Source organism: Lontra canadensis, unplaced genomic scaffold (assembly GCF_010015895.1).
Source record: "Lontra canadensis isolate GAN:19392208 unplaced genomic scaffold, GSC_riverotter_1.0 scaffold56, whole genome shotgun sequence".
Taxonomy (NCBI): domain Eukaryota; kingdom Metazoa; phylum Chordata; class Mammalia; order Carnivora; family Mustelidae; genus Lontra; species Lontra canadensis.
The window spans coordinates 2,197,233-2,214,301 of NW_022631050.1; the positions used below are offsets into that span (position 1 = coordinate 2,197,233).

The 17,069-nt window shown below is 41.7% G+C and overlaps 1 protein-coding gene across 2 annotated transcripts in view; it reads left to right on the forward strand.

Moving 5' to 3' along the window:
- Window positions 1–17,069, forward strand: part of USP13 (ubiquitin specific peptidase 13) — a 106,902-nt gene that overhangs the window by 27,535 nt on the left and 62,298 nt on the right. For both annotated transcript variants that reach the window (XM_032875406.1, XM_032875407.1), the window contains exons 3-4: window positions 3,228–3,288; window positions 12,132–12,253. In XM_032875406.1, coding sequence (XP_032731297.1) covers window positions 3,228–3,288; window positions 12,132–12,253 — 183 coding nt within the window. The remainder of the gene's footprint in view (window positions 1–3,227; window positions 3,289–12,131; window positions 12,254–17,069) is intronic.

Genomic DNA, 17,069 nt, shown 5'->3' on the forward strand with positions numbered 1-17,069 from the left:
GGAAGCAGGCTCCCCGCTGAGCAGAGAACCCAATTTGGGGCTCGACCCCAGGACCCTGGGATCATGACCTGAGCCAAAGGCAGAGGCTTTAACCCATTGAGCCACCCAGGTGACCCCCTAGGGTGCTTTTTGACCATCTTTCTCTGGAGCTGCTCTTCCTCATCAGTGTTGTCCATTGCCTTGTTTAATCACTGTCTCCAAACTGATGACTTCCTAATCAGTGTCTCTCCAGAGCCAAAGACCTGACCATCTGACTGATGTGGCTTCTCCTACTAACACCTCATAGGTACTTCAAGCTCAGTGTGCTCACACTCAATGAATAATCCTCTTTCTCAGAGTTGTCCTTCATCTTGAATTCTAAAGACCTGGAAATCTTTTGGATTCTTCTTTCATTCCATGGTTGGTTGGTGACCCAAATCTAGTTATTTGGACTTCCCAAATGGTTCTGAAGTCCATCCGGTCCCCTCCATCCTGCTGTTTTTGCCTAAAACCTCCTTATCCCTTAAAAGGACTAATGCTTTTGCTTCCTGACTTATCTTTTCTTCAAACTTGATGCCTTCCTTCCCACCTAATGTGCATGCTGCACTCCGAGTGATGTTTTCAAATGCACATGTCTGTGTATCTGTGGGACTCAGAAGCTTAAATTTCTGGTATCTCCCTTTGTTGCAGGATGAAGACTATTTTTTTTTTTTTTTGCATGAGATTATAAGGCCTTCCATAATCTGGCCCCTTCTAGCTTTTCTGACTCTACCTTTACTCCACCAGCTTTGTGCTTTAGGTATATCAAACCACCTCTTCCTGAAATATACAATGATTCATACCTTTGTACATGCTGTTTATTTTTTCCTCTCTGGGATGTCTGATTCCTCTCATACCTGTTGTATTCTCTGTGATCAGTATATCCATCTGTCTATCCATCATCTATCTATCCATCTGTCATCCATCCATCCATCCATTTATCTTTCCATTTATCTGCCTATTCCTCCCTCTTTCCCTCCCTCCCTTCTTTCCTTCCTTCCTTAACTTCCTTCCTGCATTAATCATTCATCCATCCATCCATCATCCATCCATCCATTGAACAAATATTTGCTAAGCAGCTGCTAAATGCCAAACATGCTGCCCTTCTTACCTGCCCACAATTTCCACCTCTGGAAATGTCATTTCCTCCTTATGATCCTGCCTTTTTCACATATCTCTTAATACTCAACAGAATCTATTGTGCTATTTGTATGCATAAATGTTCCCCTGCTTTGCTGGTGGAGTTCTCAAGGGATGGACCATCTCTTCATTCACTTTGCAGTCTCAGGAGCCTCACAGAGCCTGACCCATGGGCACAGTCATGTTTGATGACTGAGAAGTTACTGTTTCTCAAACCCTGTTGATTTCTAGTAGAGACTGAGGCAGGCACAGAGGTGATGGTCTTTGGAAGGAAAACCTAGTGGATTTTTTTGTTTTTGTTTTTCCTGAAAGGAAGTAGATCTAATCCATGTCTAAGGTGTGGATGGCAGAATCAGGGAGAGCCTCGTGTTCTAACAGGTGCTCAGGTGGCCCCTCTCCTTCTTTCTCCCTCCACCATCCTGCAGGAGTGGAGGAGACAGTGAGGTCGGGACGATTAACAGCTGCCATAAACATTGGTAGAGAGATTCCAAGTGACCTCCAGGATTGGTTTATTTCATCCCTTTTTTGAGGCAGGCATGTGGTGGGGAGAGGAAGAGCGTCTTGGAGACCTTGGAGGAGAGGGATTCCAAGAGAGGGGACATGAAATTTGGCATGAGTATTGGGAGAGACAGGTTTTTGAACTAAAGTGTTCAATCATTTTCACATGCCTAAGATGTGAACTATAAACGTATAGTAGAAGCTATAAAAACTTAATGTGAGAATCACAAAGATGAGTCAGCCTTCAATACCAAATAATAAAATGTGGCAAAGGAGACTTAAGACTGATAAGGGAACAGACTAAAGCAGTACTAAGGCCTTGATGTTGCCAAAACTCGTGGCTACTTGGAAAGATGCCGGCCTTTGACCCTCACACCATGGTATGCAGAAATGTATTCTTTTCTAATAACTGAGAGGACAAACAAGGTGGAAATAAGATTTTGGCCATTTGAAACAAAAAAAAATTAGAAAAAAATTTTATTTATTTGAGAGAGAGAGAGTGCATGATCCGGGAGGAGGGGCAGAGGGAAAGAGAGAAGCAGACTTCCTTCCGAGCAGGGAGCTCGACTCAGGGCTCACACCTGGGACCCTCGGACCATGCCCTGAGCTGAAGGCAGATGCCTAACTGACTGAGCCACCCAGGCGCCCAAAACAAAAATTTTTATAATCCGATTTGAGGGTAAAGTTTTGTGTGTGTCAGAAGGGTAAGGAATGATTTCTTTAGCTTAACCACTTGATGGGGATTTATTTCATTGCTGCCAGGGACTTCCACCAGAGGTAGAAAATACACAAAGACTCAGATGGCAGCTAGCCATTGGCTGGTGCTCCAGAAATGTTCAAGGAGGTTAGACTGAGATTTAATATGACCAGACTATCAGTGACTGCTTATCAGGATTTATTAGCTCTTTCAACAGTGATTGTTGTGCATGTCCAGGACCAAACACAGGGACCTAGTGGGTAGCAGGGGAATAAGAGAAGAAGAGCCTTGGGGCACCTGGGTGGCTCAGTGGGTTAAGCCACTGCCTTCGGCTCAGGTCATGATCCCAGGGTCCTGGGATTGAGTCCCGCATCAGGCTCTCTGCTCGGCAGGGAGCCTGCTTCCCTCTCTCTCTCTCTCTCTCTCTCTGTCTGCCTGCCTCTCTGTCTACTTGTGATCTCTCTCTGTCAAATAAATAAATAAAACCTTTAAAAAAAAAAAAAAGAGAAGAAGAGCCTTCCCTCCAGGAGCCAGCATAATTCCAGCACTGGGCATGGACTCCAGTCTCTTGGAAGCATGTGCCAATTGGAAGTTGAAATGTCTAGTTCACCTTGATCCCTGGTTCCATTTCCTTTTCCAGAGGTGCTGTCTTGATAACTTGGTGAAAATAATCAGGTAGAACAATAGCATTGCCCTTCACCTGCCTCCAGTGACCTGGTCAAGTTCTGGTTTATTCTGGAATCTCTAGTCTAGGTTGAGAATTTCCTCTTGGCCTTTTGTTAAAATCGGAGAACCTGTGAGATGTACTCCCCCACCCCTTCCCCTTTGTCTATTCTATAGGCTGCATTTTAACAATCTCTTGTTTTCTTTTCAGAAGGTAAGAGGGGCATCTGGTGGAGCGTTACCAAAAAGGAGGAATTCCAAGATTTTTTTAGGTAATGTAAATAATTATCAATAATGTGCCCAGATTTTGTGTGTGTGTGTGTGTGTGTGTGTGTGTGTGTGTGCACATGCTTGTTTAATTTGGAGTAATAGTTATTTATTTCTCTACAATTTAATGATAAGAGGAAACCATTTACCTTGTGATGACCTGCCTCTGTTTTGTGTTTACCTAGTGGCGAAGGATGCTTCTAGCACTCTTAGAGCTGGGTTTAGTGTTCTAAAGCAATTATACTTACAGTGACTGGAGAGTCATTATGATTCTGCTTCTGCTCTCTTTTTTCACTGCCTTGAAAGTAGAGACTTTTTAAAAAAATATTAGTTCAACTACAGACTTTATTCAGATTTCTCCATTTTTCCCCCACTAATGTCCTTTTTTTAGGACCCCATGTTGTATTTAGTTGTCATTTTTAAAAAAATTTTTAAATTTATTATTATTATTTTTTATAAACATATAATGTATTTTTATCCCCAGGGGTACAGGTCTGTGAATCGCCAGGTTTACACACTTCACAGCACTCACCAGAGTTGTCATTTTTAAAAATCATAGCTAATCTTTGATAGTTCCTCAGTCTTTTTTTTTTTTTTTTTTTTTGTCTTTAATAATTGTGACACTCTTCAAGACTACTGGCTAGTTATTCTGTAGAATGTTCCTCAATTTGGATTTGTCTGATGTGTCCTCCAAAGTCTGAGGTAATGCATTTTTGGCAGGAGCACCACAGAGGTGATGTGCCCTCCTCAGTACATGATATTGGGGGTCATGTAATGCTGAGATGTCATCCTATTGGTATGTAACCTTTATCCCTTGTTGAGGTGATTTCAGCTGGGTTTCTCCACTGTGATGATACAGTGTAATTAATAAATACTTTGGGAGTAATACTTTGAGTCTATGCTAGTATCTGGTTTCTCCTCAAAGTTTTGCACATGACTTATATCATCCGTCCATGGATCTTGCCTGCAGCAATGATTACTGTGGTGTGTGCCTCACAGTGATTTTCTTCTCCCTCATTCAGAAAAGCCAGTTTTGTTCATGCAAATGAGTACCAGTTTCTGTACCATGTCATCATGCTCATTTTTCATATTAAACTTCTGACATGCTTTTGCCAGGAGAAAAAGGGACTTGATAATTTTTGACCAAGTAAGTTTATATTCCTAAATGCCTAGGATTATTGTTTGAAAGAAATATCAAAATCATTTGCATGTTATGATTTCATTTTGGTAAAAAAAATATACACATGATATATGTGTGTATGTGTATGTGTGTATGTATGTGTGTGCATGTATGTGTGTGTTTATATGTACATGTGTGGGTATATACACACACAGATACATATATAACTGAGAGTCCAGAAGAGTCTGGCAAAATATATTGCAGATTGTCGATATGGTAACTCTTTCCTAGTGGTAGGATTAAGGTGATTTTTATTTTCTTCTTTTTGCTTATCTGATATTTAAAAAAAATTATTTATTTATTTTAAAAAATATTTTATTTATTTATTTGACAGAGAGAGATCACAAGTAGGCAGAGAGGCAAGCAGAGAGAGAGGGGGAAGCAGGCTCCCCGCTGAGCAGAAAGGCTGATGTGGGGTTCAATCCCAGGACCCTGAGACCATGATCTCAGCTGAAGGCAGAGGCTTAACCCACTGAGTCACCCAGGCGCCCCATGCTTATCTGGTGTTTAAATTTTTTTGTAACAAACATGTGTTCCTGTTATAATGAAAAGACACATTAATTATTTGAAAAGTAAAGCCATTGGAAACGGTCGTGGAGCTGAGTGTCCTTCCTGCTCTGAGTGTCCTTCCTGCTCTGATCCTTCATTTTTCTACACCGAGCTTATGTTTGCTGTATTTTGTCCTGATTTTCAGTCATGGTTTTCTTTATGAGGCTTATTTGTAGCTGGCTTTTTCTAGCCAATCTTTCCCACCTCTCTGTGGTCTTTCAACCACAACTTAAATCAACCAACCAAACCCAAACCAGCTCAGAATGGACCTCAAAGCTGAAATGATTGGGTGCATTCTGATGCTTTAGTTATTAGTCTTGGGCTCCCTTCTACTGATAAAGATGACGCATTTGGTGACTTTGGTGGCATTTTTGAAGGTGGAAATAATTAAACATTTTGAATTACTGTTGCTATTTTCCATTATTTTCTTTGGCTGAATGGAGAAGTCAGCTTCCCCCCCTGCCCTTTAACCTTTGTGTCTTTGCTTGAAAGACCTTGCGGTTTGATTTCTCTAGTGATCATTTTAGTGGTATAGGATATGGTAAGGCAACTATTTTAAGAATTAATCCAAAAGTGAACACCGAGGTTTTGTGCCTCATACTGTGTGGACCTCTTCCACTGCTTCTTGGGAATGCTAACCCACCGTTCCATTTCAGCGGGTCTATTTCTGCAGGCTGCTGTCTGTATTCACTCAGCATTCCATATCTTAGCAAACCACAGAATACAATGAAAAGTCACAGTCCAGCAAATAGATTCTAGTTGGATTCCACTGGTTTTTTAAAAACTTTAAATGTAAACGTCATTGACACTTCGGGGCTTGCCTCAGGCCCTGTTTTTCTCTAATGTTTGCTTACCCAGAATCGTCACGAATTGATGTTGGCTGCTTCATCCCACTAAGAATTTGTTTTTGCAAGCCCAGATTTACAGTTGCCTTGAGAAGATGCTTCATGGCCCTTGGAGCAGTCACTTTTCTCTTGTTACACTGATCACAGCTGTTTTCAAGCTGATGAGGCTGGTGCAGTCAACTGAAGGACCATATTAGGGTTAGATCTGGCTTATGTAACAGAAAACTTAAAATATTGGTGACTTTAAATAAAGGAGTTGTTTATTTCTCTCTCGTGTAGAGGATATTGGGAAGCAGCAAGTCCGGGCTGATGTGATTGGCCTCATGTTCATCAGGATCTAGACTCTTCCCCTATCTCTGCTTCACTCTCCATCCTGCTCTGTGATTCCAACCTCATGGTCACTACAAGGTCCAAAATGCCTTCTGGAACTCCTGCCATTACATCCCCATCCCAGAAAGAGCAAAGAGGAAGGGGGGAAGGACAAAAAAAAAAAAAAAATCTCTTCTCCCTGTGGAGTCATCAGCTTCTTTTCATCAGTCTTCTCTCAGATCCCTAAGCAACACCTCAATTTACACCTCTCTGGTCAGGAGCTGGTCATGTGGCCATACCACGTGCTGCGCAGGGAACTGGAAGGTACATTCAATTTACTAACTGGCTTCATGGAGTAAAGTCTGTTTGAAGAAGAAGGGGAGAGTGGGTTACTGGGAGGCAGCTAGTAGCCTCTGCCACATACTTTTTCACTAGGAGGGACATTAGGGTTGTCTCTTCTTGGAGAGGAAGAGAACTCAGAACTCCCTTGTAGTCTCTTTGTTTCTTTGACTAGAAAGAGTTTTTTTATTGCTCTTGAAAGGTCATCACGATGCGTGTCTTCCTCTCACAAAATAGATGTATTTGATTAATGCTTTCTCTTGGATAGAAGCTTCTTTTTCTCCAGTCACTTCATGATTTCATGACCAATATGTTTTTCACGGGCTCAACCGTGACATTGAGCCCTTTGAATCATTCAATTATGACCTTCAATATTGATTTTATAAGGGAAACTGAGACCATTAGATGATGCTGAATGGCCTACTCAAGTCTCTGGATTACTATTTTGCCCCTCAGCATTCAAGTCATTCTTCCCAACTACCTTGATGTGCATTCAGGTAAAGTCACAGTTAAGGATCTTTCCCTCAGCTCTAGCTCTTGCTGGTGTGTGTGTGTGTGTGTGTGTGTTTAAATCAACAATGACCATTACTATTTTTGAATCATTTAAATTTTATACTTTTTATACTTAGGATATAAAAAACATTTTTAGAACAATGTTTTTTGGACAAAGCTTAAAATTGAAAAGTTATAAGGGGCTCTATAATGAAAAGAAAGCCTTTGCCGCTTCTCTGTCTCCTAGCTTACTTGGTTACTCTCCCCAGAGACAAATATTATTTTCTATTTGCACATTCTTATGTATCTTGTATATTCTTCCAGCAATAGTATAGATCTATATCATGCTTTTAGACTTTTTTCCTGAAGGCAGTTGGGAACCATTAACACTTAGTTTCCAAACTGTGCCCTGAGGCACCCGAGGGTGCTACAGTGACAGACAACATGGATATTTTAACACTTCAAGGGAAGACCAGTGATGCTGGAACATTGCATGAACTATTAGCATGGTGTAGTTTTACTATTGGAGTACCTTAAATTCCTTTCAGTGACTTCACCTCTGTGGAGCTGGTTTTTTGGTGGTTTCTATGGTAAAAGGCAAGTACCATGTGAAAAACAAATGTGGAACAGGAAATGAGGGAAGCTGTGTTCCATTTGATTTAGAAAGAAGTTGTGCAGAGCCCAATAGGGGCACACATCCTGTTAGCAAGGGACTATGGTGAATTATGAGTGAAGTAAAACATTTCTGCCTTTCCATTTATGTATATTATTTTTTTTAAATGGTTACTAAGTCATCAGAACATTAATACTTACTAAGTTGTTTGGACCCAACTACTAAATAAATAGAACTATTGGGCAGTTCTTTTGGCTTAGGGCTGCTGTGCACCAAGAAAGTGGGTAGCTCTGTGTCAATGTTTTTAAGCTAGAGACTAGGGACACTGTTAGCTTGTCTTTTAAATGATAACTTACAACAGTAGGGGAGATTGTGAATTTGTGGACTCAACTACTATAAAACTTAACTGTTTTATAAGATGGAAGGAGAGTAGGAGGAATATAAGGGAGTCCAGGATCTTCAAAGAAATACCCCAGGACTAATGAGGTGGTTCTGGCCTAATCTTACATATTTTTTACAGTCAAGCTACAAATGTGTATAGATGTGTAAATACCTTCTAAGGCATTCAGTGCAGATCTTCAGTATGTCATTAAAAAAGTGTTAAATATTCACATTTTTATTGACTTGCCCACCTTCCCACCAACTTTCAGAAATAGGAGTAAAGGAGTCAAGTTCTTTTTTGTCTGAAGTCTGGGACACTGAAGAACTACTTCTAAATCTCAGAGAGCTTAAATTTCCACTTTTTTGTTTTTAGCCCAAGCATTCATACTTGATGAGAAAGAGGTTAAAAAGAGAGCATTTGTGGAAAGTTCTTGAAATGGGCCTGTTCAGGAAACTCAGCTGTATCTATAATGGCCAGAAGGTTCTGGTAAACCCCATTTTGCCCCTTGCTTCTGAAGTAGGTCCCAGAACAGGGTCTGTGTTCAAGGGGGTTCCCCCTGTACCTTCTTGTGAAGGTGAATGGTTGGTCAGATTTCACAGCACTAGATCAGCGAGACTTCTCACCTCGAGCACACACATTCGTCAGTCTGGTCAGGTAGGGAGGACTCTGAGCTGGGTGTTGGAGTCTTGATTTGATTTAAGGATCTTTTCTTCCGTGGTGCTGCTTCACAGCTTAGGCAAGTCACTTCCCGGAAATGGCTGGGGTCCCAGCCACTTCTCCCAGGGATCGGAGAAGATCATTGAAGTGGAAATGGGAAGAGATATTAAAAACATTTTTTTTTAAATTTAGAAAAAGTGTCCATTCATGTATTGCCAGTTAATAGCCATAGTGGAAGGTAGTTGCTGGGAGAAGTCAGGGGTCCTAGTCCTACTGGTCCATAGGGTATAATTTCTCTGTAGGTTCCTCAACTAGATACTGTTGGGGTAGTAAGACTCTAATTAGGGAACTTTGGAACTTAGGATTAGAAATCTTAGATTTGTCCCTTAAAACCAGAGTGTAGGTTACTTCTGCTGACTTTTCCTTAATTTGGATAAAGATGTTTGGGAAAGGTCATGGTCCCCTTCTATCCCACAGAATTAAAAATAAAAATAAAAGCAACTACAGACAAAGTGTTTGTGCAAAAATTTTATTTATTTTTAAAATTTTAAAATTAAATTTAAAAAAAAATTTAATTATTGTGCAAAAATTTTTGCGCAATAGCAGTTGTGCTTAGTTCTAAGCACAGACTTGTTACCAATTAAAAAACCCCCAAACCCACAACTATTCTTCTGAAGCTCCTGCTTTGCTGCTGTCCTTAACATATTGGGGTATTTAAACTTCTTGGAATCTCCTTTCATAGACATTTAGTGCATGTGTGGTGTGGGCTGTGTACTGTGCAGGGGCTGGGCATATATGCAAGGTGAATAAGACGCATTTCCTGCTCTGACAGCTCACAGTCTCGAAGCCTTTGAAGCTCACATGTTCTCCATACTGAGATCACAGAGGAGGAGCTCCATGTGGTACATCTCTTCCTGGGATGAGCCAAAGGGAGGGGAAGGCACTTTTGATTATGTTGGTTGTCAGGAGCCTAGAGAAGGTGGTGATAGTGATGGCGGTGGGTGCTCTCTGGGGGGCCCCTAATACATGCCAGATCCTATGCTAGATGCCTTAAAACCTTAACTTGTTTGGGGCGCCTGGGTGGCTCAGTGGGTTAAGGCTCTGCCTTCGCCTCAGGTCATGGTCCCAGGGTCCTGGGATCGAGCCCCACATCGGGCTTTCTGCTCAGTGGGGAGCCTGCTTCCCCCTCCCCCTCTACCTGCCTTTCTGCCTACTTGTGATCTCTCTCTCTCTGTTAAAGAAATAAAATACTAAAAAAAAAAACCAAACAAACCAAAAAAACCTTAACTTGTTTAATGCTCTCAGCAGTCTTGTGGGGACAGACAACATTATTCATAGCTTACTCCTTTGGAAAATGAGCTCGCCCCAGGGTTACATAGAAATGACAGAGCAGGATTTTTTAGACTTAGTGTATCATTGTGTTTGTCCAGGTAAGATCTGACTTAGTATTAAGTGAGTGTGTTTTCTGTGGACAAGAGATGCTTAGATAATATGTAATATGAGCTGAATCTGTACACAGAAACAAAAGAGTTGTACTTCCATCCCTTAAAATTGTTATAAAAGATATAATAAAGATTTAAGAATAGAAAAATGCTCACCCACTCAACTGTTTTCATTTGTTTGGATTTCCTTCTGTTTCTCGTCAATGAGCATAAATTTTACAAAGTTGTATTTTTTAAAAAATAGATTTTATTTATTAATTTGACAGAGAGAGACAGTGAGAGAGGGAACACAAGCCGGAGGAGTGGCAGAGGGAGAAGCAGGCCTCCTGCTGAGCAGAGAGCCTGATGCGGGGCTAGATTCCAGGACTCTGGGATCATGACCTGAGCCGAAGGCAGACGCTTAACTGACTGAGCCACCCAGGCACCCTACAAAGTTGTCTTTACAGTGAAGATGAATTTTGTATTTTTAACATTGACATAGCATAAATATTTCCATGTTTTTACATAGTCTAAATAAATATCATTTAAATAATATTCTACTGGGTTGAACACCATTCTCACTGAACATTTAGATTCTAATTTTTAAAATTATAGATGTTGAGGCATTTAAATTTTTTTAACATATAGAATGTCTGTCTTTGTTTGAATGATTTCAAGTAAATACATTTGTTACTTTAAAAAAAATTAAAGCTCTAATTGCTTTTGTTACATGATTCATGAATTGAGCAGCATCCCATCTAGCAAATCTTAATGACTTCTTAAACTCTTAGAATCATCTTTAACATTGCATTTTGTCAAACTTAGCTTTTATGGCTATCTGATAATGTTGGCTATTTCTTTATTTTGTCATTTTTGGTTCTTATTATTTGGAATATTTTATTAAATTGTTGAGACCCATGTTTTCACTCTATTTTATTTTCCACTTAAAACTGCCTCCTTTTGAGAATTTGGGAAGAGAGCTGTACCCAAAATCATACTAGGTTTTTGATTGGAGGCAAACAACAAGGTAATAACAGAACCCAGATCTTTTAGTTCTCAGGTGGTTGCTTTGTCTAGGAAAATAAGTTTTTTCTGTCTACAGATCTGTGTTTGTGCACCTGCTTAATGTGTGATGTGAGTGGAATAAGGCTCAGTAGCTCCCTGTCACCATAGTTCCAAACATCTAAATATACAAACCTGATCTGGGATGCTGGCATCCATGTGAATGTAAGGGTGAAATGTCCATGTAAATATTGTGACAAGACATTTCCTTGAGCCTTCACTTAACCTTCACCAGAGATTAGCCAAGCAAGCAGGTGATGACTTGATAACATAGCAGGCTAGAGGAGCTCAGTTCTGTTACTGAAAATTCTGTACAGCCTGAGGACAACAGGACTACTGTATTAGGGGGTTTCCCCCATCCCCTACAATATCTTAATAACTCCTAGAGGGGCATGGGGAGGGAGAGACAGAGACACAGGGAGGGAAATTGAGATTTCACTTTTAAATAATAGCTGTCACTTATTGACTAGTTATTATGTGCCAGGTCCCTTGTCTACAATTTCTTATTTATTCCTCGTATAAACTTTGTGAGATATGAGCTATTATCTCCATTCTACAAATAAGAAAACTAAGGATTAGAGACTCTGTGACTTGCTCAAAGTTACGTTAAATTTTGGAGCTGGAATTGAATTGGTTCGTTCTTCCACATTACAGTGTTTTGAAAAACACCCAGTCCATTCTTACGCAACCAGGAGCCAGGTACCTAACAGATCATAATGAACAAGTCATACCTTTAAAAGTCTCCACAAATTGAATATCTAGCACATGTGTCTTTTTATTGTAAAGCTGTATGGTAGGTCTCAGTCTATACATCTGTCACTTATTAATAGGTATTTCTAACTTAGGAAAGATGGTCTGCCTTTTACTCCTGGTTTGGGTCGTCAGATGAGGGAATCATAAATGTCCTGCTCTTGTTTGTTATTTCTGGTTTTCCCAGTGAGTGTTGGTGTAGAATGTTCTCTCTTCACTTCTTGTTCTTTGTTTTTGTTTTTTCCTCAGATCTAGATACTGATGACGATTTAAATAGCGACGATTATGAATATGAAGATGAAGCCAAACTTGTTATATTCCCAGACCACTATGAAATAACACTACCAAATATTGAGGAGTTACCAGCCCTGGTCAGTGAGTGTGCACGGCTGCTAGCTAGATGCGCGTGACTCTCTGTGTCAGGTGTGTGTGCGTGTGTGGTGTGTGTGCACATGGGGGTGTGGGGAAGGCAGGTTGAATGAGCAAAGAGAAGAGTGAGCACAAACATGAGCGTGTAGCTTCTCTGTGAAAGGGTCTTGCAGGGTGAGGTTTTAGTAGCGTTTGGTCAGATACCCTCTGCTGCATGGTATTTCCATTGCTCTGTGGGCCTCTAAGTGTATAAACATTGGGCTGGTCTCTCCCCTGTGACCTGGCCTCCCACACCTCCCCACGGCAGGCTGCCCGCCACCCCTCCCCCCATCCTTGGTGATCTGGTTTCTTGCCACCGTAATTCACAGTCTGTTGTGTAGATTTTCACACTGTGCCCCTGAGATGTACAGGGCCCATTGGAGAGGGGTGTTTTCTGATCAGAGGAATGGCTATATTTTTACCTCTTCTGCGTGTTAGCCTTCCACGTGAGATTTTGTTGGGGGAAAAATAAGGATTTCTCTGCTAAAGCAACAGCAACACGATTATAAAAATAACCAAACGTTTACAAATCACAGGTCTGCGGGAGCTCCGTGGTAATGTGAGACTCCTTGAAAGTTTTGTTCCTCATGAAGGCTAAGACTACTTTCCAGGTTTTGGCGTTTAGATTTCGTGGTGAATTTTTTTTCCTTTCTCTTCCCTGCCCTTGTTTTTTGTGGTGCAACATTCACCTTCCTGAACAGCACGAAGCTGGGGGTGGCAGGGGTGGTGTGAGGAAGCCACGTTCTGTTGTACTTGGAGCCCGTAAGGAGGCACGGAGCTCCTGCAAGGACCCCAAGCGTTTTTCCTGTTATTTCCTCCTTTCCTATGTTGTCTCTACCACCCCATCTTCTCTCCTTTGTTCTCTTCCCTTTCTTTTCTTCCTTCCCTCTCTATGAACACCCGGGGAGCAGGGAGGTCAGGGTCCATGGAATTTACACATGCTAGCTCGCTTCTTCCCTCCTGGCACTCCCCCAGAACAAAAGCCAGGTGTTTAGGTCTGGGAATCTTCAGGACATTGTGTGACTTTGTATCCGCGGCCACCTGCTCCCTTGCCTCTGCCAGTACGGGGAGGGAGGGGGTGTTTGTGCTTGGGGTTCCCATGTCATTAGAGACCAGGTTTCTACCATTCCACCTCTTTTGCCCCTGACCTACTTTCTACCTAAATATAAGACCATAGAAATGAAAATGTTGTGTATTTAGCTACTGTACCTCTTTCCTCTAATTACTGGATGTGACATACCCTTTTTAGTGCTAAGTGCACAGTGTTTAGCAGTGCATAGAGAATTAAATTACCTCTCCTTTCTCCAGTTCCCTGTGTTGACTCATGTGGCCGTTACCAAGGATAAAATATATGAGTGGGCCAAATGGTCTTACCTCGTCCCATTACCTGAAATTATATTCTAAATCTTGTGTCTCCACGATACTGAGAGTTCTTACTGTCTGCCCTCGTTTGATGTAATTCTTACGTCTGCTGTCAGAAAAGAGATCAAGAAACACATGATGAATAAATGTCATGAGAAATGATTTTTCTCTCACTCACTTATGAAGGGAAAGTCTTTATGTGAAAAATTTAGTGAAGGAGCCTTTAAGTGTTTTTTAATTAATCCTATATTCAGAATATAATTCGAAGTGTGAATACTTTTATTTAAGTAAAGGTGAAGGGTCATAGAAATCAGAATCCCAAGAATATATGTTATAATTTTTAATATAGAGTCTTTCAGAATCAAGAAATAATGTAAACATTGTCTAAAAAGGAGAGGGAGCATTATTTGAAAGCTGGGGTGGAGAGATTGAAGGAAAAGTCTGGGTTTATCTGATGGTAGCTGATAGGATTTATTTATGTAACAGGTGCTAGTTCCTATCTTTTTGTGCTTCTGCTACATTTTTTGGTGTTTGATATTCTCATTTGAAGCTTTGAAAGATTTCATTTATTTATTTATTTGAGAGAGAGAGAGACAGAGCAAGTGTGTATGTGTATGTGTGTGTGAGAGAGAGAGAGAGAGAGAGTGAGAGTGAGAGAGAGAGAGAGCACACCAGAGTGAGCTAGAGACTAGCAGGGGGAGTGGGAAAAGAATCTCCCGACTGAGCAGGGAGCTCGAACTGGGGCTTGATCCCAGGACCCTGGGATCATGACCTGAACCAAAGGCAAGCTTTTTTTTTTTAAAGATTTATTTATTTATTTGACAGAGAGAGATCACAAGTAGGCAGAGAGGCAGGCAGAGAGAGAGAGAGGGAAGCAGGCTCCCCGCCGAGCAGAGAGCCCGACTCGGGACTCGATCCCAGGACCCTGAGATCATGACCTGAGCCGAAGGCAGAGGCTTAACCCACTGAGCCACCCAGGTGTCCCGCAAAAAAAATTTTTTAAGCTCTTGAATAACAAAAATTATTGAGCTGAAAATCACCCAACCCGATGACTCTTCCTTCATCTTTTGAGCGTCTCAGCTCAGAAAAAATTCTGTTTCAGATAGGAACATTGTGGAGTCTACCAGAAGGTTAAACCACCTCTCAGTGATGTGACGTTTGCAGAGACATAGCATTTGGAGCTCAGTAGGGATCTTGTAGCCTGAAATCCAGTGCCTCATTTTAGACTTCAGAAACTGCTTGTAAATATTTAGCATACAGCTCCCTGGGGGAAAGGCCTGCTTTGTAACGTTTGATGATTTCCGTGGTGTAAATATTCTCACTGTGGCTGATTTCAGGCTAACAGGATGTCTCCAGAAGCAGGGTTGAAAAGAGAGTGTGTAGCAGCACCCTATTGTATAAAATTCCCACCGGTCACATAATGTACATGTAAATAACCTCAAGAGCACACTGAAAATCATAAGATACAGTAGAACAGGAAGAGAAGAGTTTTGAATATCTGTTACTTTTTAAAAAATAAGTATTTTACCTGATTGTGTTTTTATAATTTGATTTTCAACAATGTCTGTGTTTCACAACCATCTTGCAGAATTTTTAAAAATTTAACCATCAGGGACGCCTGGGTGGCTCAGTTGGTTAAGCGGCTGCCTTCGGCTCAGGTCATGATCCCAGCGTCCTGGGATCGAGTCCCACATCGGGCTCCTTGCTCGGCGGGGAGCCTGCTTCTCCCTCTGCCTCTGCCTGTCTCTCTGTCTGCCTGTGCTTGCTCACTCTCTCTCCCTCTGTCTCTGACAAATAAATAAATAAAATCTTAAAAAAAAAAAATTTAACCATCAGTTCTGTGAGCCAGTTTGAGTCCGTTCCAGAACACTACTGAATTTTTTTTTTTTCTCTTCGCTCAAGACAACCAATCCAGGGAAAGATAATTCATGGCCTAATTATAGGATAACAGATCCTGATCTTCAGCTGTGATCCATACGAAGGGCTGCTAAGCAGTTTCAGCTGATACTCTGAAAACACTAGATCAGTGTTTGGTCGTGGCCTGGAAGTTTGAGGAAATTTTGTTGGAGAGGCAGGCAGAGAGAGAGAGAGAGGAGGAAGCAGGCTCCCCGCTGAGCAGAGAGCCCAATGCGGGGCTCTATCCCAGGACCCTGGGATCATGACCTGAGCCGAAGGCAGAGGCTTTAACCCAGTGAGCCACCCAGGGGCCCCTATTGTATTCAAATCTTGATCAACCTTATTGTGCATCGTGGAGAAGATTCAGAGGAGGACAGAGAAGGGATTGAGACAGTCGTTGTAGCAACCAAAAGATTGTAATAACAGACCAGACTGAAAAGCTTAGGATGTGCAGCCCAAGCGCTAAGGCAGCACGGAAGGGTTCAGGTAGCTCAAACCTGGAGCATCAGGAAGGATTTGGGGTGACCTGAACCCTGTTTTCCAGAGGCATTCCTGGAAGGAAGTGGGGGATGAATTTTGATAATTGAAAAGAAAGGCTAATTGTGTAAAAGTGGTTTTGGTGAGAGGTGAGTGGGACTCTCTTTTTAAAAAGGTTTAGATATATTTATGGATGTTTGGCGTGTCATGGAGTATAAACTTTTTGAGGGTGGAGACCTCTTCCTTACTCCCGATGGTGCCTTGCTCCATGTCATCCATCGGTAGTACCGTGGAGAATTTTAAGCAGGAGCAGGAGAGGATCTGATATTCCCAGCAGACCAGTCTGGCTGCCATGTAGTGGAGGGGGCAGGTGTGGGGGAAAGGAACTGTGGGAGGCTGCTGTGTGGCTGTCTGGGTGAGCTGTGTTAGCGGCTGGGGCCAAACGAGTGTGACGGAAGTTGAGAAGAGAAAGGTTCCAAATAGCTTCTTGGTGTAGGAGTGAGAGGAGTTGCTCAGGGGTTGGGTGGGCAGGGGAAGGAAACTGAGGGAGCAGCCCTCACTGTCTTTTAGAGTTCTAGGGCTACCTAGGGGAAATCACTCTGCATGAAATTCAGCTAATTGTGCGGGGAGTTAGCGAGGTAGAATACAAACCTTGGCTTAAAAACCTTTTTAAACCATCCAGTGGCTTTTCTTGTGTTGGGAGTTGGACATCCATGGCCACTATCTCCTTGTGGAATACTGTCATCACCCCCCACCTGTCATCCCTCCCAGCCTCTGGCAATCACTAATCTACTTTCTGTCTCGTTGGATTTGCCTGTTCCAGACATTGCATATAAATGGAATCATACAACATATGTACATCTTGGTGGTTGGCCTTTTTTACTTAGCATGTATTTTCAAGATTCATTCACGTTGTAGCATGGATCAGGCCTTCATTCCTTCTTATTGCTGAATAACATTTCATTGTGTGGACATATGACATTTTATTTATCCATTTGTCGTTAGTGGGCATCAGGGTAGTTTCTGCTTTCTGGCTATTTTAAA